This window comes from Plectropomus leopardus, chromosome 7 (genome assembly GCF_008729295.1).
Source record: "Plectropomus leopardus isolate mb chromosome 7, YSFRI_Pleo_2.0, whole genome shotgun sequence".
Taxonomy (NCBI): domain Eukaryota; kingdom Metazoa; phylum Chordata; class Actinopteri; order Perciformes; family Serranidae; genus Plectropomus; species Plectropomus leopardus.
This window is the reverse complement of record NC_056469.1, coordinates 18,822,505-18,847,103: the sequence shown is the minus strand read 5'-3', so window position 1 is coordinate 18,847,103 and position 24,599 is coordinate 18,822,505. Positions and strand designations below refer to the sequence as shown.

The 24,599-nt window shown below is 41.5% G+C and overlaps 1 protein-coding gene across 1 annotated transcript; it reads left to right on the top strand.

Annotated features, from left to right (window-relative positions):
* Positions 1 to 24,599, top strand: mindy3 (MINDY lysine 48 deubiquitinase 3). The gene is made up of 15 exons (XM_042490835.1): positions 1 to 239; positions 631 to 710; positions 1,104 to 1,164; positions 1,253 to 1,468; positions 1,679 to 1,730; positions 2,498 to 2,612; positions 2,891 to 2,964; positions 3,114 to 3,193; positions 3,405 to 3,475; positions 5,419 to 5,499; positions 15,758 to 15,830; positions 18,454 to 18,526; positions 21,041 to 21,128; positions 22,067 to 22,138; positions 23,594 to 24,599. The coding sequence occupies exons 1-15, from the start codon at positions 146 to 148 to the stop codon at positions 23,741 to 23,743; spliced, it is 1,380 nt and encodes a 459-aa protein (XP_042346769.1). The 5' UTR covers positions 1 to 145; the 3' UTR covers positions 23,744 to 24,599.

The following is a 24,599-nucleotide window of genomic DNA, read 5'->3' as shown; positions in this document are numbered from 1 at the left end:
TGCCACAGGCTCCACCATCCCAGAGAAGTGGACTATCATCATTGGAAAGAGCTTGCAAGTTGGCCTCAACAGACCTTTCTCCTCACCTTGTGGCTATTGGACTGAAGAAGGAGTGCCTGTGGACCCACCAGCAGTAAAAATTGTCATGTCTGAGTTAAATAAAGATGTGGTGGATTTGGTTTGGGGGAGACCCTCCAGTGGAGGGGTGTCTGCCTCCATCTTCCGTAGATGGACCCAAGGTATGATGCTTTTTCTCACTGTGATGATATGCATATAAAAAATTCACCCCAAAGCAGAGTGTTCACCCATGTGCAGTGGAAAGCCAAGTGAAGGTTGTAATTCTTATCAAAAAGGTACACCAGATCATTTATTATCTTAGGCCGTCCTCTCAAGTTGAAGGTCAGATATGTGGTAAATATTCTGTTTTTGTGTTGACTTGACTTGACTTGACGTGGGTTTTATGAATACTGCACATGATCATGCCTACTCCAGAGTTTTGCATGCATATGCTCTACGTTCTTTTGTCTTCCTAATGTGTGCAGGGTTTGGGCATTTGAAAATGCTTGGTGCTCGTTGTTACAGTCAAACAAAAAACATTTTAAGGATGTTATGTCTGTGTCTTTACCACAGGATTTGTTTTTTGTGAGAATGAGCAGACAGCACTGGAGCAGTTTGAAGGAGGGCCATGTGCTGTCATTGCACCTGTCCAGGTATGGTCTAGCTCAGTCTCAAATTCCAGCATATTTTCCAGTGTTATGCCCTCAGAGATCTCCTACAGTACACGCTCAGTGACCGCAAGTGCTTAAAATTATATTGTGAGGTATGGGACAATTTAGTTGGCAAAATTGCTTTCTTTCAGAATGTACACCTCAACCAAGTTCACTTAGGGACTTTACATTGAGCCTGATTTTATACCTGGGTAAATCTTATAGGTGTAATCATTGGTGGCTATGCCAAATTGACTGAAAAATGGTTGATCCTATAGAAAAAAGTAAAAATCAGAATCTGTGAGAGTGGACTTTGGACAATTCTCAGCAAGTGTAGCATATTGCATAGTTGAATATCATCTTGCAAATTTGTAGACTGAGTTTGTTTCTTTGCAGGCTTTCCTCTTGAAGAACATTCTCTTCAACAGAGAAAGTCCCAACTGGAGACAGATGACAGGTACACTCTCCACAGAAAAATCCAAAACATTGTTTTTTTTTCTGTTTAGCTTGTTAAGTCATACATCTTTTATGTTTGTGTTTGTTAGAGGAGGAGCAGAAAACAGCACTGTGTTCCACACTGAGTGAAATCCTGGAGTCTGCCTGCTCCAGCCCCTCCACAGGGTTCTGCCTGGTGACTTGGGCTAAGGGACAAAGCCCACATACTAGCAGCACGCATACGAACACACAGACACAGTCACAGTCGCAAACACAGGAAATGCCAGCGCCAGAGAGCAGCCAGCCACCACAGGAACAGCAACCCAGTGAGTCCTACATCTGTCACATCCTGTATAACAGTACACAAACAAATGTTTACGTATTCACCGAGGCCTTGTCTGCATGATTAATCAGAAAAAATAATAACTTTCAATGAAGAAAAGATGACAGGTGATAATACAGCGTGGAGTTTTTCTGTGCCATGCTCTGATATTACTGTGTATGCATGTTTTTTTTTGTTGTTGTTTTGTGCCTAGCTGCTTTGGGTGCCGAGGACCTTAGCTTTGAGCGATTTCACAGTGTTCTCCAGTAAGTGGCACTTAATATTCTCACGGCAGATAACACCTTGCATCTTTGTACTTATGACCATCTCTTCCCCAAAGCAGATAATCTTGACATTGAATAATACTGTGGGTTTCTGGAGGGATTAAGACCTCACAAATCCTTGTTTTTGTAATTGCCAATATGCAGTGCTGGGATAGAGCTACATATTTCTCAGAAGATAGTATCAGCAGCGGGGAGGGGAGGGGTGCTATTTGATTCATCTTGCCCACAAGAATTGGCTTTCACATTGAATTAGCCATTTCACTCTGCTTACAAGGTGTTGACTCAGCACTTTCGTTGATTGCCTAATAAAAAAAAAAATCACTACCTTTCTTACACACATACTGTCTATCACACACTCACAAGCTAAGTGTATGCAAGGCTGCATTTGCCAGAGGAATATTGAAATTTCATCACACACTATACTGGCAGCTGAGACCACAGTCAGCAAAAAAGCAGTGCTGACTCACAGTGAAGAAGTGCACGCTAACTAAGACAGACAACTCCACTAGCAAGTGTCCAGGGTGGAGCAAAGGAGGGTAGTTTCTCCAAATAGACAGGATCAGATTTTTCTTTGCCCACTGATGCTTTCAATTGATTTCTTCCCTATTATGAAAGTTATCTTAACCAACCTGGCAGGACAAATAGAAATTAACACATCAGTCACATTGATCCTAAAACCAACAACCTGTAACAAATCTGTCTTTTGAGTGTTTAATAACACAACGTGACGTTTTTTTCCCATTCTTCAGCAAGCGGACTGTTATGTCAGCGTCTAGTCTCAGAGAGGAGGTGCTGTCTCTCTACCACACCTGGAGGGGGTGCTGTGGAGTCTTGCTTTTCCTTTACTCTGTTATCCTCACCAAGGTAAAAAGAAGAAAAGGCTAGATAGAGAGATGGACTGATGTTTTGAATACTGATAGGAAATAATGAGATTAGGGATGTTGTTTCTGTTGGCATACATGTTAAGTGATTTTCATGAATTGATAATGACATTTTTTAAAACCTGAAACATGCAACAAGATTTTTCCTTTTTATTAATGAGCTCTTATTTTGTTGTTGTATCATTCTGAGTCATTTTCCTGTGTGTTGCATCAATGTTCAAATACAAAAAAATTAAAGGCATACATATCACTTCTGTTCAGGGCATAGAGAATATCAGAAATGAGATCCAGGACACAATGGAGCCTCTTATAGACCCTGTGCATGGTCATGGCAGGTATAAACACCTCTCTTTATCAATTATCTTTGTCAGTTACAATGACACAAAAAGTTCTAGATCATTGCAAGGTCCTTTTGTGTGGTAAAGCATGCCGGATATCTTATGTTTTCCCTTAAACCGCTACTATCTTATCTCTTTTTTTTCAGTCAGAGCCTGGTGAACCTTCTTGTAACCGGCCATGCTGTTTCAAATGTCTGGGATGGAGACAGAGAGTGTTCTGGCATGAGTAAGACTTCCTGGAAGTTACTGCATATTCACACAACAGACACATGCACTCGCAGCACACTCACATATGGCCCCATATTTAAACCATATTCACCAGAGGGAAATCATTCTTCTACATCCCACAGCAATGCAAAAAGTCAGAAATTAGTGACAGAAATAGGCTATTTAACTTTCACCAATTTTGTTTGCTCTTTTTTGCCCTTGTCTTATAGAACTGCATGGTATTCATAAACAGGCATCAGTTGGCTTCCTGACGCTAATGGAATCGCTACGCTACTGCAAGGTACAGACTCCCACAGGCTCCCAAAAAAGCAAATTGTTGGATATTTTTGTGGCAGTATGCAGATGATTTGTGGATTTTTAAATTATTTACTTATTATTATTTATTTATTTTTTGATGGAGACTCACAATGAATTTAGATGTACACCCACTGAATAAGCAGAGAGAGAGAGAGTAATACAAATAAACACACAAATGCTGTTTCCTTGTGACTCTAAGATATGGGACATATCCAACAACACAAACCACAGTGAGATCACCCGTGTGAAAATATGTGTTTGGATGATAGAGTCCTGACAGACGAACTGTAGTCTCTCTCCCACTCTTTCTCTCTACACTTTTACTTTTTGGCACATGTATGGAAACACATGTCTACTAAAATAGATCTTCAAAGAGATTTATAAATACAAATGGCATGACAAATTTAAGTTATCTAGAAGAAACAACAGGAATCTGGGCTATTTATTTATCGTTGCCAACATAAGCAAGCCCAAAAAAAGCTGTCGTTGAGACATGAACCTTGTAAATAAGCAAAGTAAGCAGCTATAATAAGTTAATAGCAAGTTGATGACTGCCACAGAGAGCTGTCAGAAGTGATTTAAGAGACCAACTCAAATATATCAAATAATAATAATTATATCAAATAAGGAGAGGTCTGCTCGTATGTATGCTGTTTATATATTTGGTTTATTTTTTATTTTTTTGTTAAAAAAAATCAAGTTCAAGCTGCGTATGAAGAAGAGCCAGCAACAAATAAAAGAAGAGCCAAGGGAAAATTGGTTGAATATTAAGACTGATACACATTTCATTATATAGTACTGTTTTTCAGGCTAATGAGATGTAACATGCTGTTCATTAGAGGTGGGAATCACTGAGAATAACTCATGATATAATACTAGCACAATATGTCACCCACAATAACAATGGTATCACAATACAGTTATTCAGCATTACTTGTTTCATTGCAAGACAATTATATATGATTCATCAGAATTTCCATGTAACTGAAGAAAAAAAAATACTTCGGAAAAGGCAAAAATTGGGAATGATGTATTGATTTACTGCCTTGTGGTGTCAGTTTCACAGAATTTGACAACTAAGATGTGTGTTAGAGTCTTGGCTTAGTGCCTTTTTAACACACACACATCGTAGACTGACTTACTGCTGTGGTAGCGTTAGCTTTTTTCTCCATGACAAGATGAGGATGATGACAGATCATGTTCACTGTGTAGCCCGTGTACTTCACGAGGCAGTTCTCGCAAATAATATATAGATTTTACATAATGCAAGATTTTGGAAATGGTGTTGTACATCAAATATAGACTAAACTGTTGAACATTAGATTTTAATTTGTTATAGCAAGGCAAAGTTCCTCTCTATGCAGTGTCCCCCATGGACATTATTTTGGGAATGGTAGTCAAGAGCAACAGACATGTTTTTGCCTTGATGGGCAGGACAGCAGTAGAATAAAATGGGGGAGAGAGAGACAAGATTACTTGCAGCAAAGGGCCGTGGTTAGAATTGAATCCGCTGCCACTGTGATAAGGTCATAGCCTTTGTACATGGGGCACAGGTGAGCTACTGGGAACCCCAACTGTAGTTAACTTATCACTCTTTCATTTGATAAACGCCAACACGAGGAGTCAGGATGTAGTGACTCTGATCCAATTGTTAAGGGGAATCTGTTCAAAGTGCCTGCATGTTTTAACCAAATATTGATCTTTGGCACTAGTGTATCGATTACGTGTCCCAAGAGGAAGTAATACAATATATTCCCCCACTGATATTTTTTCCCATCCCTACTGTTCAGATACTGTGTCATGTAATCAGTGTTCAAATATTAATGTTCTTGATGAAAAAGACTGTAAAACTATAAACAATTACTGATTAAAATGACAGAAAAAAGACACTCATTCTTCACACATTCCTTTCTGTGTGTTTTTCAGGTCGGGGCATTCCTCAAGTCTCCAAAGTTCCCTATTTGGATCCTTGGCAGTGAAACTCACCTCTCTGTGTTTTTCACCAAGGCAAGTTCAGTACACTCATCTATAAGCAACACATAACTCACTCACTCAGACACACAGTGTGTAATAGAAGCCAAGTCTCCTCAGCAGGTTTGAAAAACCAAAATATGGAATGTGCTTAACAGATTTAATATAGTCCAGGTCAGATATCAATGAAGGGGAAAAAAGAGAGGCTGAATGGGAGGGGAGAAAAAATGAGCGCAGGAGATAGTCATATATGGCCAGTGCTGTTTCTTGGCTTTTCACCTATCCACCACTGAGGGAAAAAAGCTATTTCCAAAGAAGAACTAACCAAGTACAGGCACATGCACAGGCACACGCACACAGACACACACACTTTCATCTTTATGCTCTCTCACTCTCACACACAAAACATGATTTTAGTTTCTCAGCCATCTGTGATCAACTAAATAATGTGTAGTTTATCATATATGACCATGATGTAAACTGCTGAATTTGGCCTCCAGTGAGAGCCTCCATTTACAAGAGTACTGCTGTCTGCCTTCACTGTCAGGTTAATTCCAACAAAACAGATCACACATATTTCTGTCCTGGCTCTTGTTCTTGAGAACTTTTCTTAATCCCAAGAACCAAGGAGCTCCAGAGACAAACTCAGGAACTAAATCACAAACAGTTCCTCCAGCATATTTATAGTTTTTTAGTTTGAGTTTCCACTGCATCTCAACAGATTTTAAAGCTGCAGTTGGTTACTTGTATTTGTAACTTTTTTTAATAAAAAAAATACATAACTTTTGCCATATTTACTGAAATTGTCACAATATCCACACAGCACTAAATGAGACCTATAATTTGTGGAAAAAAATCCTCTGCCTACTCTATTGCCTTGCAGCGCTTCTAATGGCCTTATTGCATGTGTACAAAAACAGCAAATTAGAGCAGAGGGGTCTGTGAAGCAGCTGTCAGTTATGTCAATCACTGCTTGTGATTGCACTAGGCAGCTCTAATCAAATACGAATCAACTCTTTAACTGCATTGCCTATTTCTCACCTTAAATGTTTCTAGAAAGTTATTTTAGTGTACTGTTTAGCTGTAAAATAATAAAGTTGGTCCGGCTGGTGGGCGGTGCTATGTACTTTGGCCGACTATATCCAACATGGCAACCAGTTCACAAACGTTCTCAATGTAGTTACAGAATCTTGATTCATATTTGATGAGTGCTGTGTAGTTTAACAGTTAGACCGTAGTTCACAAAATGAATGACATGATTGAAAGCTTTGCTAGAGACTCCTCGGTTCTGATTGGTTGTTTTCAGTGCACCCTGGTACATTCTTGTAAATGCCATCAGAAACAAAGGGAAGAGAAGAAACCTGATTTTTTTCACTGATAATCTGTCTTATGCACTTCTCTTACAATGTATTGACAGTTTCATCTAATCTGACAAAGAATTATGTAAATGATAATAATAACAATAGGACAATTAAGTAAGATTTAGAAGATTTAAAAACAACTGCTTTATTTGAGAACAATTAATCATGTATTAAGGCAACAGACTTTCAATTGACTGAAATTTAGATAGATAGTAGAAAGAGGATAATAAGAAATAAAAGGAAAGATGGAAAGTGCTAAAAAGAAAGACACCTGCCTTGAAAGAAGTGAAGTTCTTTCTCTTCAGTGGTTATTCTTGGTCTTGTCTTAGTATTACGATGTAACCACACTGACAACAATTAGCAAACATTGGTCGCTCACTTGCCCAGTGTCTGGTTTGTAAGGAGATTAGTTGTTTACATGTCAGTAACAACAAAAAACCAACCCCACTCATATTATACAAGGCCTTGAGTACAGTCTTACTGCTCTTAACAAGGTTTTTGAATTTTCGAGGCTGGTGTCTGATAGATATGTGGTGCACTGTGCTACAGAATGCACCCTCGAGCCACCTGAAAGTATCACATTAAAGTAGGTAGCTTTTGAAAGGAATTATAGTCCAGGGACCAGAACTGGAACCAGGATCATGTGGTCAAAATGCAGGAAAAATCAAAAGGATCCCAGGTTCCTGAAAGAGGACCATGACATGCATCAGCTCAGATATACACCATGCCACGGTGTATAGACATGAACGCACACACTGATTGAAGATGACCCTGCTGTTGTAACTTTGAATGAAACTTTGGCTCTTGGGTAGAGGCTTGAATCTATGGTGGATGTGATATCTAGCATGTATGTGCTCGTATTCTTCTGTACACACTCAACCAGTTTACACTCAAACAAGCATGTTTATCATCTCTATCGGTGAACATGTAACATAATACATTACTGCAGCCTGTGTAGTTAAGCTGGCAGATTTGGTTGTAGCGAATCGATTCTCCCTGCTGTTGTAAAAATGGCACCAGAGAGGCAGAAAAATCCCAGGCAATCATCTCCATCATAACGCCACACCCTTAATATACCATTGATTAAAAGCTCAGTTACATGCATAAAGCTCAAGCCTGCTAGGCGAGTAGATCATATGTTGGCTCAGTTATGAAGCAAAGTCGTCATGCATGCACTGATGACTTACCGATTGCTACAGCTCCCCCGGCACTAGTGACATGTTCACATATACAGACACACACACACACCCACAGTCTAACTCTTGCACACACATTCCAGAGCACAGGGAACCTAATCCTGATTAGCATTAGTGTTGTGTGTGTATGTGTGTGTGGCTTCAGGTGGATGGCTTCCTGTAGGGAATGTGATTCCAGAGTTCCCATCTGGATCCATTTGTCCCACTGGAGACTGGGAACACACTTGAACACACACATGCATGCATATGTACTGACGTACATGGCTGACGCTACACTGTGCCGCCTCTCCAGCTTTGAGCCCAAGCTGAAGGGGGAAGACATGGGGCACGGGTGCTATGCTGGCAGACCGAACTCAGTGTGACCCTGTCCTCCTTGAAAGGAAATCTATGTTTGGAGCTAATTTGAAGCACACTGCGATTTCCCAGGCTTGGTGATACAAAAATACACGCTACCTGGTTATGTAGCTTTTAGCTCTGATATGGAGCCAACCCCACAAAAGCAGAAAACCTGATCCCCGTCTCTGATGTGTCAGCGGCTCCTTCTGTCTGCCATTGGGGACGGGTGTGTATTCCCCCGGGTCGCTGTCGGTGTGTGACTGTGGCTTTCAGACCATCAGCTTAATAGCATTAGTGTGTTTATCTAATCTACCTACACAAAGCAGCATCTCTGATCTCTACCCACAACACCCATCCCCCCGCCCAAACTCTCTGTCCTCGGCCGTATTAATGTGTGTGTGTGCATGTCAGAAAGAGGCTGAGTGTGTATAATGGCATGTAATGGGATCTGTTTTTGGACAAGAGTTTCTGAGACGCCAAAGGAAGGACAGAAAGGACAGAAGATAGACATAGAATGGAGGAGAAGAGGGATGGTTGATGTACGAGACATTTCCTGCGGTATGATTTAAAAAAGATTCTTTCTTTCTTCCTTCCTCTTCCTCCACATGTCTTTGAAGTAACTATCCACTCCAGTGTACTGCAGGTCGGTTGTCCAAGTAAAAGATTCCCATGTGCACCTCTGCCAACCTCTTCAGATTATTGGTCCCTCATGGGAAGGGAAGAGGAAGAAAGGAAATAGAGAGGAAGGATGCACTTTAAAGAGTGGTGCAGTGGTCACTCGGGAAAGCAGGGGGGTGATCCTCGTGTGACATTTCTCATCACTCTTTCCTCTCCTCTCGCTGAGTGATGAGGTTCACAGGCTGGATCTCTGCTTCTCAAGGGAGTTACATGTGTGTTTTTGTGTGTGTGTGTGTACAGTAGTAGTGTCCTGGGTCAGTGATTTACTAGGAGAGAGAGCAGCCGCTGTGGCGCTTTGTGTCCCTGAAGACTCCAACTCCTGTCTGCAGAATGTCCTTCATGGACTGGTTAGAAACAGGAACTTAAAACACAAGTTAATGTAGGTCAATTTACTTCAGTGAGGCCCTACTTGCAAAACCACTGTAAAATGATGGTATTGCCAACAGGGCTGGGTTATATTGTTGAAAACTTGAAATTATGAGAAATATGTGTTTAGTAAAATATAGTTCATTACTGCTTTTTCCAGAGCTGTTTACTGCATCCCGCAGCCTCCCTTAGTCAATGGAATTTGTTCCGATTTCAAAAGGCATTTTTTGGACAAAATTGTTCTGGGGACTACCTGAGAGGAACTGCCCACCAGGGAGCTCCCCCAAGGACTACATACCTATTTGGGCTTTTGTTTTTTTGTTTGCATTCGCACCCCCAGTAGTAATGCTAAAGTGAAGTACTGAAAGCCGGCTAGTGGTTGGTATAGCAATGTTACTTTTGCTTTGCGGAGACATAATCCTGTTGTATGTTCACCATCGCATATATGCTCAGCAAAGCATGGGCTTCACTGTTGGTCCATTTGTACATGTTTTTTTTTTCATCTTTGTTAAGAGCTGTTGTTGGTGTTGTCTTTTGTTTTTATGACCAATGGGTTTTTGGGCAATGGCAATTGCTATTGCTGCATTGACTGTGTTTGACTAATCAACTTACACTTAAGTTACTCGAGGTTCCTCTTGTGCAAGTACCTACTCTAAAATAGGAGCTATAAAGAACCTCAATACAGCACTCTCGTGAACCACGGTCATTCCCATAGCAGTTCATGCTGTGCAGACACAACAAAAGGGGGGTTCTTAGAACTGCCAAAAGTCAGTAAGAGAGTGTTGAGGTAAGAATATTATATCACAGAAGCCACCCTTTAATTCAAAATTATATATTTATAAAGTGCTCACACTCTAAACTATGTTCCACTGTTATATGAGACCAACTCTTTGTATTTATGAATTTAAAACCTTCCATAACCCAAATTTGATTAATTTCTAATCACAGCTTAGTCAGAATCAGTCATTTGGACAATAGAAATTTGAAAGTGATAACATGTTATGATCATATCAACACAATATGACACCTTGAGTTTATATGCTATAATACTAAAATACTCATCCCTTCAATAACACAAGGGCCATTGTAGGTAAATAAAATAAAAAAAATGTGGAGCCTAGGGAGAGGGATACTATTCAGAGAAAAAAACTTTTAACACTGTGCTGGATGAGGCTGATCCAGCCTTGCAAAGTCAAGCGATGTGATTCCTTGACACCAAGGAAGTCCATTTCCAAGTATTTCTTGTAAATTTGTGACTTCAATCTTAGATTTTTTCAGAATTTTTTTTTTTCACAAATTCCTGACTTCATAATCTCAGAAGTTTTTTCTTCCAAATTAATGACTTTAATTGTGGAAATTCATTGTTTTCCTGGTAATATTACCCCCCTACCCTAGCCCCAAATACTCTGTTATGTGTCCCCCTGAGTGTACTGAAAGGTAGTTGGAACAATTTTTTGCTTTCTGTTAAAGAGGATTATTTTCGGTTCTTAGTGTTATCAGAGGGTGCGGGCCACACACAATCACAAAATAACAAAGCGGTGTACATTAACAGTCATTAATAATCTGTGACAGGTCAGACCATGGGCCATTGTAGTAGGATGAAAAGCTGTCTGTGTCGGTGTGTGTGTGCTGCACTATTCTTCTTTTTCCCCTGTGTGTCGTTCTGTGTTATAAGACCCATCATTATGCTGTATAGCTATCCTCTGGTGTCGCCTCTCTTTTATGGTGAGACACAGTCTTTCTCATCCAAGACAGCTCCATAAATCACTACTTTGTCCTTATTGTCACACCTGAGACACACACACGCACACACATATACAGTAGATACTGCAGACACTCCTTATATAGTTGGAGAGACAGTTTTTTTTTTTATGTCTGCTGTGCTCTAAATCACTTGGGACACAGGCTAGTTAAGGTGAACAAAACAAACACACATACACACTCTGCATAACAAGCCCTCACACACAGACTCCCTCCTCAGTTTCCTCCTCAGCCTGTCATGTAGTGAAGCTGTCGCTGCCTGTTAGGAACAAGGCAGGAGACACTGTCCGAGACCTCTGCTTTGTTGTGTTGAAACCGATCCCTTCAGACGCACTCTATGGCCACTCAGAGCCTCTCAGCACACACAATAGCTCTTTGGCTGGACCGGGGGGAAAGAAAGAGTAACTCTAGTAAAGTACTATACCTACCTGTCTTTCCTGAAGTACCTACCTGCATGAGGAGATAAAGGACAAAGAGGGGAAGCAAGAATGGAAGAAAAAGTCAAGTTGCAGGGGAGGAAATACTCAAAAAGTGGAGTAGCTACTTGGCACAGGAAAAAGAAGGCAAAAATAGGTAGAAGTGAGCAATAGAACTAATGAGAGAGGAAAGAGGCCTATAGGAGATGAGTTGTCAACCTGAGAGGCTCGACATGAATTAACTCACTTTTTGCACCAGGTCCTTTCCTGTGTTTCATTTTGCACAGCAGATAGTGTGAGGCTTTGCGGAGTGACATTATTACTCAAATGAATGAAAAAAAAATTGCAGTATTTGCTATTTTAAAATACAAAAAAGTACAGGGTACTGTCCATAACCAGTGCTATTAGAAAGCCAGAAAAGATAAAGTCACGTTGAATAGACCCATGCAAGTCTGGATGTAGTATCCATGTAGTATCCAGTATCCATGACTTAACTGAAAAGGCACACAAATACTCCTGCTTACACCAAAGCCTTTTTATGCACAGTTGTAATTGTTGGCTTTTAAACAAGACATGTTTGATGTCAGTAAATGTATTCTTGTTTTGCTCAGAGCAAATGGTCTGCATTACTTTGTGTATTTATGTCATTGGGGTGGTGCGTGTGTTGTTCTTGCTTTGTTCCTATGTAGGGTAGCTTGTTGTTACTCTGTTAAGGGGGTCAGGGGGACTGGAATGTGCTCCTTGATTTCATAAGGCACACTTACAAAGAACCGGACATGCATCAGTGCAAAAGTGTAAGTGTGCGTCATTGTACTGCATCCGTATGAAAATCTTTGCATCAAAGAGAGCACGATGCAGGCTTGTGTTTGAGTATATGCAAACAAATATTGGCAGGGGACAGGCCTAATTATTGCACAGATTCTCTCTCTCTTACACAGACAAACTCACACACACTCTGTTGGTTTGAGAGGAAAGAAACGCTGAGACACAAAAGCACACACTTACACACACCTTCCCTGTGGAGCGTGTTAGCTCCATGACATGTTTTCCAACTCAGCAGCATCTTCCTCAGGCCTCTAATAAAACACAGATCAAAGACAGCTAGGCAGACCTGTCATCACACACACACACACACACAGACACACAGACACACACACACACACAATCACGTAGTCCCTGCTCCTATTATGTGTGTTCGTGCATGATCTTATGCTCAAGTGAGTCATTGTCTTCTCCATGTGTTCTTTAGCCTCATTTTAGCGTGCAGGTTAGCAACAATGGTATGTTTTGTGTTGTTTTGTCTGTTAAAGACCACTTACTAGTGTTTGTCTCCCGGTAGAGTGTTGACATCTTGTAACTGTGGTATTACCAGGTGATTTACACTGACTGTGTCCATCCTGCTCTGGGAGATAATAAACTGTGTTAGCTGAGCTTTGGTTCACAAAGCACATTGGATTTACAACAGCAGGACTGCTGATGTCAGCCCAAGATTGATTAAGCTTCTCTTCACTTTTCGAAGAGATACGTATTTTCATAGTTGAGGTATACTGTTTATAAATGTAATATAAATTTAGTTTTATCTACAGTTCATGTTTCAAGACACATACATCCATCTTTCAACTGCAGTCAACCACTAAGGAACTTTTTTTGGACTTTATCTCTCCTGGGACAGCAAAATGACCCATGTCCACCCCTGTAAGTGAAACACAGACACATCTAGCTAATGACAAATCTACCGTCAGATTTATGTAGCCTGTAATGTTAACACACCAGGACCTTGCTAAACCCTGTGTGACATAGCAGTGTGTGAGCGCGTGTTCGCCAGCCTGTGCCTGTTATTCTTTGCATTTGAAGAGCCGGCAGCTGGGAGTCATCTCTTCACGATGTGTCCCCCTGAACTCTTCTCTCCCCCACTCTCCCCCACTCTGGCTCTTTCTCTGAGTAAGCCCTGAATATGGTAAGAAGTGGACCATGAAGCCCTAAGCAGCCTGCGTTGATCTGAGGCTCAAGCTTTAATAAAGGACAGCTAAAGGAGATGAGCAGGGTTCATTTGCTCTCCAAAAACATTGTGTGTTTGTCCAGCGCTTCCTTGTTGTAAATACACCCCCGTCCTCGCTCGTAAGGAAGGACAGCGAGAACCCCCTGACTTTCGCCTACACACATTGCATGAGTGTGTGTCTGTGCATGTGTGACATCTAAGCCCGAAAAGCCATCTTTTTGAGAAGTATCTCATTTCATCCTCTTGGAAAAATATCCCTTCTGTCTCCTCTGAGGTTCTTAAACGTCTTTAAATGGTTGTATCATGCAATATAGTTTTAAGGAACCATGACACCCTTGCACTACTTATCATAAACACACACTTAATGTGAGCTTTGGACAAGACCTGATAGTAAGATAATACTGAAAAAATGTAAGATAAGAGAGGGCGTGAGAAGACGCTACAAAGTGATCTGACAGGTCTGTGGATTTAGAGTAGTGTTCATACTCTTTTGAATGGTTGCCAGATAAGATTGTGGGGAAAAAAACTGGGGGCCAGCTGCTTCTTACATTATATGGGTTATTTTTTTAAAAAGGGGAGGGGAGGATCTCTACCTCACCTGGTAAAGTGTGTGCCCCATATAGGCTGAGCCTTTGCAGTAGCGCAGGTTCGATTCTGACCTGAGGCCCTTTGCTACATGGCATTCCCACTCTCTCTTCCCAGTTTCCTGTCTCTCTCCAACTGCACTATAATAAAAGCAAAGAGCCTTTAAGAAAATCATCTTCATAAAAAAAAAAAAACAAGAAAAATCACATACAAATGAGATGAATGCAACAGTTTCATCTGTCAGTGTATTCAACTTGTTACTATTCCTGGAGGTGGTGGTCCTTGCTGTTAACTTTATGCTTCTTTGCTGTGGTTGTTTCTTCTACCTATGGAAATGTGTGTCATTTGATAACTCTTTATTTACTTGTTACCATCCCTTTATTTAAATACATTAGTTCGATTCGTATATTTCCTACTTATTGCATGTTTAGAAGCGTTATGATAGTCTTGCCATTGTGAGGTAAATGTAAACATATGCAAAGAAATGTTGCTTGATTAACCAATACTGTGTGGCAGGCCTGGCCACATATAGTATATTTTCAAAGACAACCCGCAGGCAGTTTATAATCAGTCCACGGGCGACAATCGGCACCCACACCACACATTGGGCAACCCTGATTTAGAGTGTCATGGGTTCAGTTTGCTCAAAACAAATTTGGTAGTTCAACATGTCATCCAACCACATCAGAAGGCAAAATGTTGATTCCTGTGCTAAACGGCCACACTCAATTCTTTGTCTTAAAAGGTCACAAAAATTGTCATATGCAGACAATGGATGTGTTTTAGCTGAGAGGAGTTACAGTATATGCTGCTTCGTGATCTGACAAGCAATTTGTTTGAAGCATGCTGAGGCCCTTTGGGTAAAGAGAACAAGGAGGTGTTCATTTAATCAGCATCTACATTGTAGCCCGTCCAAAAGGGGCATTGGCCTTTGTGCATATACACCCCAATTTCTGATCTCCCTGCCGGCATGCTCTTTCTAAACTTCACCAACAAACAAACATTGTAGTGCTTGTCATAAATCATGGGCTGTATATGTAAGACTCGATTTCCTGATTGTGTGTTTGGAGTGAAAACAAGCCGTCTAACTTTATCAGCAGATCAGTTAATAACTCGGTGGGTTCCAGTGATTGGGCTGGCCCCTCAGATTGTGCACAGTGATACACACATGCATGCACAAAGTACATTAGCAGTGTATCACACACTGCTGTAATGGGTTGTGCTGTATGTTGACTGCTCACTGCAGTGTGTTGTAGATTAATGCTGCTAAACCTTGACAAGAGCAATCAAAGTCTGATAGTTGTGAGTAGATCTAGATGGTTGTTCTAATGTTTCAGCACTGATGAAGCCATATTCTCGCACAATGTGATCTAATTCTTCCTCCCCTCCCTGCTCTATCCGTTCTATCTGTTCACCGTCTTACTGCAACACTCCCTGTCTCCTCACTTTAGTCACAGATCTCTTCTATGGCCTCTTTTAGGTCAAATCTCTTTATGATGTCATGCACAGTCTTTTGTTTTTTGTACTGCTCTTTCTCTTCCCTCACTCTCTCTCTCATATATTTCTTCCTATCCTTCTGTTTCTCCCTCCTTATAGGAGATGTCCTTGGTAGGTCCAGAGTCTCCATCAGAACAGGCGAGGAGGGTCTTCCAGTCATACGATCCTGAAGGTACTGGACAACAAGTCATTGTATTATAATTATTAGTATTGCATTGTACACATTGTCATTATATGGTCACCCCCCTGCACACTTGTTTTTAAAAACTACTATGCTTTTTTTTACTCATTTCTACACCAGCGTTATTTGTTTCATCCAAATTTTTACTCTAATAGCCTAGAAATATCAATTTGACATAAAAAAAATAGCTTTGCCTGTGACTCGACCAAAAAGTTGCTCTTGAGCACATCACAAAGACTACATCTTGTAGCAACTAGGACATATGTTGTGTACCTGCGTGAGAACAAAGAACTCTTCATATCAGCAGGCAGAAGTAGTCTATTTTCATCGCTCCAAAAGTGAAACCAGAAGACAGACAAGTTAGATTCAGCACACTAGTTAGCACATCAACAATCCAAACCCAACAAATTATATTTACGTATGCTAGCGAACAATAACACAAACAGTTGCAAATAGTTTCTACTAAAGAGTTTAATGGCTTAAAAAATAATGTTATCTAATACAAAAAGTTTGTTTTGATTTCGTGCCCTCTTCATTTTAGTTGTTTGCTCTTTCATACACTGAGGGTACACTGAGCTGAACTGCCGGCTCACAGAAGGGCTCCGCCAGCTCCAACAGTGATTCAGTATGCTGAATCAATAAAATAAAAGCCAGCAAGTGCTGACTAGTGCCAACAGTGCGGGACACATTGCAAATTCTAGGGTGATAGATGCTCACAGACAGCCCTACAACGGCTGACTGTCAGCTTGGTGTGTCAGGGCCCTAACACAACTACACACCGATCAAACAATATCCTGGCCCTGTTGTCTTTCTCTTCCCCTCTTCCTGGTTGAGCAGATGCATTCATAACCTCCACTGCCCTCCTCGCTTCTTCTGTCTTGTTTCTTTTCTCCATTATTTTTCTTCTGTAGCCAGAACAAGGGTCCGTTTTTCCCCTCTCATCTCCGCTGTTGTTGTTTAGGTTGGTGAGATCAGCTTTTCTTACAGCTGAGTCAACCATCCCGATCCTTCCCTCTCCTCCTTGTTTTCCTAAACCTCCTTTCTTGTCACTTCCAGGTGACTGGGGTAAAAGGCGAGGGGAAGGAAACAGAGAGTGACACACTGACTGTTGAAAATTAACGATAACGATAACTGTCATGTCAAAAGAACTCTGCAGCTTTCACTTGTGTAGCCTCAAAATTACTGTGCATGTGTTCATGAGCACTTAGACACAAAGTACTGAAATGAAACATTTAGTTCTAACAGCTGTAGTGTAATGTTATTCTTCTGAGACAAAGGAGAGATGCAGAGATGTCGGCAGTCACACTCAAGACATGAGCATGTTAACATTACACATTTAGAGTTATCTATGTGTTCAGCTGAAAACCTCTCGTAATGCGTACCTTCATGTGTATGTGTTTTTATTGTGAAATAAAGTGTGCTGTGCTCTGTCGCCATAAACAACATTATACACTATCAGGCTTGTTGGAGCAACATGCTGATTTGTAGAGATCTGTGTGTGTGGTGTGATGCAATGTTGTAGTGAGATAAAACCTACCAGCTGAAAGCAGTCTTGCCTGCTCCAGTGACTTCAACAACAAATATGTGAATTTACTTATCTGTCATCTTTTTTCTTGTCCTAATTCTTGATCTGTCTTCTCCCGTTTTGCCGAATACAGCTTTGCACATTCTCACATCCACTTCTGCTATCATCTGCCAGGACATTCTGCACGCCATATGGTCTTTTCTCACACACACACTTTTGCAAACACACATATGCTTGAACTGTACAGTAGGTGCATCCACAGACATAAATGTGCATGTATGCACATATGCAAAGAGGATGCACTGTACATGACACACACATATTCACACACCACAATGTATACACACATGCCGTTGCCAGCAGCTCAGTTGAGTGCAGTATAAAAGCCCCATAAATCTATCTGTGTCACATGTAGAGTCAGCACAGCTCCTTGTGTTGTGGAAAAGGGGCGCCAGACGTATTCACACACACTGCTATGACTCACCACACATACACACACACACACACACACACTCAGTACTTCACTGTCTCAGGATGTCCTTCAATATATGGTGTTGTCCCTGTGTGTGCCCTCGCTGCCAGATTATCAATTGTCACTCTGCAAGAATAACATCTGGAATTGAAAAGGGTAAGATTGAGTTGCTTGAGAGCGGACAAGCAGAGCGCGTGTCAGTGAATCTTCTCAACACACTAGGGGTTTATGTATGTATCTAAACAACAGGCCACACAGGCTCACATGCTGGTGTTTAAAGGAGACAAATGTGTAAGTTCCCGGACACACAGAAAAACTATTTCGGGCAAAAACACATGTTAGTGTTTAAAGCTTCTCCACTCAGGTAAAGCAATCATCACAGCCATGGAATTTAGGTCAGAGAGAAAGGACAAGGTGTGTGTTTGCATGTGTGTGTAATTTTTTTTTCTTTTAGTTGTGTCAGATGAGTTCATTCTCAGTGACGTAAATACTGCTTGTGCCATGTATGTAGGTGAAGGCTTCCCCTGGTTTTTAGCTGAAGCCTGTATTTTATGTTCTGTCGGGGGTCAGCCAGTGCATCGGTCTCTTTATGTCTCTCCTTCTCTCTCTCTTTCCAGATAATGGCTTCATCCCAGAGTCTCTGCTAGAGGACGTGATGAAAGCCCTTGACCTTGTCTCAGAGCCCGAGTAGTAAGTGCTTGCATGTTTGAGGCTTTGTGTGTGTGTGTGTGTGTGTGTGTGGGGGTTGGGGGTGTGTGGGGGGGGGGGGGGGGGGGGGCACCTGTAGAGCTTCTAAAGTTCTAACTCCTAAGTCACGGCCAGGCCAGGTCAGCAGCCCTGCGCTCATGTTTCACTACCAGGCTACTATAAAGTAAGACCAGAGAGAGCCCACTATAAAAGAAAGAAAGAAAGTCAGAAACAGAGGCTTAGAAGGAGATCATTAACGGCAGGAAGAAAGACTGTGAGAGGGAGGAAATGCTTTAAAGTCCCGCTTCAAACAGAAGCACGTTCTCATCCGAGGAGCAGTTAGCCCCAACGCTGCAGATGTGGGCCTTGGCCAAGTAACTGGACTACTGATTCACTCCACAGACCCCCAGATGGGCAATAGATCACAACAACAACATAGCTAACTGGGGGGAGACTCCCAGTGCAAACAGGCGAGTCTTCATTCCTTACCACACAATGAGAGAGTTATTGCAGGGATTCCACTTTGAGAAAAAGCATCTTTAGTACTGGGGGGGCCAGAAGATTAATAGGAGTATGTAGAAGTACTAAATTGAGGTCTTTCATCACTCCTGGAGGATGAGCACAAACTGTTTTCAAGTTTCCTGTGACTTAGTATTTTTATATATCCTATGACCAATGGCCATCAGCTGCAATCAATTGTGGTAAACCAACTCTGAGAACACTGACTGCTCTGAGCAAAAGTCAGGATTGAACTCCAAGGTCGTTGGAGTCAGTCCCTTGATTGTTTGCATGTAGTGTTTGGGATCAAGGTAATGATGCTCAAGACCTTTAAAACATGGATTCTGCTTTATTTTGGTTTTCTGTTTAATCAAACTTGAGAGTATTAGCTGCCTTTAAGATGTTAGATTAGAGGAGTATTCTTTTTCATTAGCTTTGTAAACAGCTTTGGAATACAGTACTGTGCAAAAGTCTTAGGTCACCATATTTTTGCTGTTTTAGCAAAGTTGTAATGAGGCCATACTGTATTTATGTATTTATCAGTCTCTTCATTAGGATACAAGGAACACAGGGAGCATGTACAATGAAATAAAACACCAAGAAGTCAGAACAAAATGGCTTCTTTAGACGGAAGTGAATATTTAGTGTGAAACATGGAAAATGTACAACCGTAACAAAAGGTAGCTCAAACAATCAATATTGAGCTTACTCTCCTGTCTGCCCAAGAGAGTTCAAGATATGCAATGTAGAAAGGGAGGTCACACTATAAACACTTGCTTCTTTAGCCTGTTGAAGTTGTTGTTTTTTTTAAATATTTGCCTTTGTAATACTGCATACATATTTCCTGTATGTTCTTCATGTGTTTTAGTAAAGAAATTACTGAGAAATAAATGAGTATGATCATTATTACCTTGCTTAAATAGAGTGGCCTAGGACTTTTGCACAGTGCTGTATATACAAATTATTGTCTTTTTTTGGAATATGGGCACAAATTGTGTGCATGTAAGCAAAGGAAATGATATTTTCACGCAATATTAACAGATCAGAAAGCTAGACAATTCATGCAAATGTAATGGTGAAAGTCATGAAAAATGAAAAATATTGACTGATTGTTATTCCCTGTCTTCATGTAATGCTTAAAAAAGGCAGTGCATAGTTATTGATGATAGATATGTACCAGTCCATACAAACATCAGCTGACTGACGTGGGCACAACCGATAACCGTGACATGATCAAAGTAGGCATTTGCATGCGCCGTTGTCTCATGTCCAGTTCAGATTTTTTTTAAATGATGAAGTCATATCCAGTCATGCGGTGGATACCGTGCAAACCCACTGCAAACAACCAATTCCCTGGATCCCCATCAGCACACAACCACTTGTTGATATAAAAACGAGACATTTTATTGATCCCTGAGGAGATGTTCTCTTTTTCTCGCTTCACTGCGAAGACAGCAGACGGTTGACTATAAAGCCACACATCATCAGTTTTAGGGATTCATAGTGTTGCCCACTGACACTTCAGTAGGGTCGCTATCTGCCCTGTATGCTGTCCTGCTGCACATGCTATTGTTAAAACTGATGGATGAAGAAACAATCATTGCCTTCCCTCTATGTCTTGGTATAAACCCCACTTCTCTCCTCGCTGCCTTAAAAGGGCAATCTGAGCAGATTTTTTATCACAGTGGAGGAATAATAATAACACTGATCTAACACACAGGAATGTCTGGAAAGAGGTATATTTAGTTGCACCACAATATTCATGAAAACGTGCACGCACGCACCAAAACACGCATGAGTCCACACTGAGGGCTGAGGTGATCGTAAATTTGACTTGGATTTCATGCACAAAACATCGCACACTATTTCTTTTGTTTTTTTGGACTGATCTAATGGCTCCTTTCAAATCCCCCTCTCTTTTGACTCACATGTTTTCTCTCTCTGGATTTCTTGATCTGTTTTCTTCTGCTCACTTTTTATTTACTTCCTTTCTCTGTTTCTATCTCTGTGCCTTCTTAGTGTGAGTCTGGTGAAGAGTAAGCTGGATCCAGAGAGTTTGGGCATAATTCTTTTGGGTCCATTCCTGTTGGAGTTTTTCCCTGATCAGGTATGTGTGTGCATGCAGAGGTGGACTTCCACCTCAAAGACACACACACAATATGACGAATACCTTCCACCAGTCATACAATCCATATCACAGTCAAAACACATGGACAAAGAGTCACACACACACACACACACACACACACACACACACACACACACACACACACACACACACACACACACACACACACACACACACACACACACAGGGGACACTAATGTCTTTCTCTCAAGCTTATGTGGAGTGCTGTTTTAGCAAATCAAAGGTTTATTATGCCCAAAACATTCTTGTGGTGTCTCATGTGAAATGTATGCGTGTGTTCTTCATCATATGACATTACTTGCCGAAAAACTTACGAAGAGCGGTAATACGCTTTTATGCGGCAGAGCAAGCGAGGAAGACAGGAGAGGGAGAGATAGAGGGGAGCTGTGTTAAAGTGATCAGGGCTTTAGGGACTCACCAGAGGAACGGCCCCGGGCAGCAAAGAAATTATACTACCATTAGCCAACTGGACACACACACTCAGACACACGTGGGATTGGGGTTAGGGTTAGGGTTTCATATATAGGCATATAAACACAAGAGGCTGGACATGCTCTCAGACAACACACCCTATTAGCATTCTTGCACCTTTAAGCCAAAGTCAGTGGAAGTGTTTTGGCTCAGTGTCATTGTTCGGGTGTTTTTGTAGTGTTGGATATTTTCTAGTAATTGGAGTTGGGGCTTTACTTCAGTGTACAAATACACACACACACACACACATTTGAAATTAAACATGTGGGATTTAACAGTAAGCTTCAGTTGCAAGCAGAAATGTGTTGGTTTGCCTTTTCAGTTAAAAAATGTTCTGCCTTTGTGGTTCTTTACCTCCAGTCTCTGTGAGAACAGTTTGCCCAGAGACTCTCTAACAACACTGCATGTTTTTGTCTGTGTTTCAGGATTCAGGAATCCCAGACTCATTTCCCATCTACCACTACAATGGACTTAAACAGTCTAACCACAACGAGAGGGTAAGACACTATTTTATGTTCAGGTTTGTCATAGCAACTGATGGTGGTGGTTCCTTTTCATATTCTCTACGTCTCTCGGTCTATTACTTCTCCTCTTACCCTGTCATCATTCATACACACATGCACACACACACAGTTGGAGGCAGCCGGCCACTCCAAAATAAACAGTAGCTATTGCAAGCCTAATAGCCTGTCCATCTATCCAAAAACCCTGGCTTAGCCTCCTATTTCTCCAAGTCCTTTCAACACCGAGGCCACTGTCAACAGCCTCGCTGAGATAAATGTTCAAACACAAGCCTATTAAGTGGGCTTAGGTTGATGGATGATTGTCATCGGATGTAGCTGGTGGCTGTGCAAAAGCCTGATACTCAGGAATATCACTTTCTTCATTTGTCAACTTTGTCTAGTCTGTAAAGCAGATTTTTTTCCATACAGCTACCTGAAAATGTAAAAATGGCACCACATGTGTGCCCACACAAAAGCACACGCCTACACACACACGCACATGCACATGGCAGCTCGGCGCCTGTAAGGTTGTGATGGCGATTCCATTCCCATAGCTGCAGATGGGAATAACAGACCTTCTGACAGCAGTCCCCTGCAGCTGGTGTGTGTGTCTTTTGTCTACTTGCAGCCTCCTCTGGCATCTCAACCCTGACACCTACAAAGAAGTGTCTGAGAAGAGATTGATGAAGGGAAATGTGTATAGTTACCTCTGGATTAGAGCTTTGACCTGGCCCAAATAATCAGGCCCAACCCTAAATGAGCCCACTCAGTTTCTTTACAAGCCGGACCTGAGGCCGAACCACGGCAGCAGTTTAGATTAAAAACCTGAATTTTTACTACATAAAAAAATATATACAGTATATTATATTCAAACATTTATTACAAGCACACAACTCTCCCACAGCTTTACCTTGAAGCCCCTATCTCTCTCTCTCGCACTCTCTCTCTCTCTCTCTCTCTCTTACACACTCACTCACTCATTGTCCATCCCTTTCTCACACACTCTCTCTCTCTTTCATTTTCCGTCCTTCTCTCACACGTGCTTTCTCTCCCCCAGTTCTCCAGTATATTGCTTCATTGTTCTGTCACTCTCCCTATCTCTCTATTGCTGTCCCCCCACTTCCTCTCTCTTTCCCTCTTTATTCAGTTCAGTGCAACTCTTGTCATTCAAGCACAAGAACTGCTAGTTTTGTTTAAAAGAAAAAAAACAAAACACTTGTTAATTGGCATGAACTAGATCTGGAAGAGCCAGGAACAGTATTGAGAAATTACAGTCCAGCATGCACAAACCCGGCAGGCCCCCCACTGGGCTCAGGCAGAGAATTAAAGCTGTACTCAGCATTAACTGTGTATTAGCCTCTCTCTCTCTCTCTGTGTGTGTGTGTGTGTGTGTGTGTGTGTGTGTGTGTGTGTGTGTGTGTGTGTGTGTGTTTGTCTGTCTGTCTTAAGGTGGAGTATGTGGAAGGGACGGCTCTGGTGCTGGGTTTTGAGGACCCCATGGTTCGGACAGACGACACCCCTGTCAAGCGCTGCCTACAGACAAAGTGGCCCTACATCGAGTTGCTGTGGACCACTGACCGCTCCCCATCACTTAACTAGCACTGACACAGTCTGTGTGTGCCTGTGTATGTGGATGGACCACTACTGCTCCACACTCCCACCTCTCTGGCTTCCCCTCTGCATGCTGAACCTAAAAGGTCAGCAGGTTACAACTTTTGCACACAAACACATAAAAAACACAGGCGAATGACAAAAACACAAATGCACACAAGAGACTGAGACAAACACGTTCGTGGACTAAACATACTTATAATGCCTGAGATCCATTCCTCCATCTTCACTCACACATTCCACAAAAAAATCCAACTCACCTTTCCAGTTCATGCTTTTGTCTGTTCACCATAGCTTGTAATTGACATGCAGGATGTTGATAATTATTTAAGAAAAGAAAAGTAAATGAATGACTGTTTATTTTTACAGCTCTGCTCTGTGCCAACACCTCTGCTCCAATTAAGCAGTAGACAGCTAGAAACTGTTTAGAGTGCAAACTGGTTTGGTTCAGCAACTCCAGTGTGTCACCCAAACACATGCTGAACCACATGTACAGCCAGTCAACTGTGAAACACTACTGTTAATCCAGCTATAGGACTGTTCGAGGGAAAACCTACCAAAGCCTTCCACATATGAAAATACACACAGCACAGACAGACAAACACACGCACACACCGTTACATTCACTGATAAGCGTTTACAGCGTAAAGGGACCAACCCAGACGCAGAGAACTGGAGATATGAACACAAGTTTACTTCAGTGTTTTCACCCTGATGAAGCTGGTTTAGGTGCTTTGTGTGTGTGGGTGCTTTGTGCACCACACTGGGATGTTGGCCAAGTGTTCATGTATTTATTATCACACTCAAAGGTTCTGGAATAAACACTTTTTCTTTTGTTCAAACA

Bases quoted from the DNA above. Each gene is read 5' to 3' on its own strand.
- mindy3 (XM_042490835.1), top strand. From the start codon at position 146: ATGTCTGAGTTAAATAAAGATGTGGTGGATTTGGTTTGGGGGAGACCC. The intron at 1,165-1,252 runs GTACACTCTCCA...TGTGTTTGTTAG, and splicing joins CAACTGGAGACAGATGACAG to AGGAGGAGCAGAAAACAGCA. The intron at 1,469-1,678 runs GTGAGTCCTACA...TTTTGTGCCTAG, and splicing joins ACCACAGGAACAGCAACCCA to CTGCTTTGGGTGCCGAGGAC.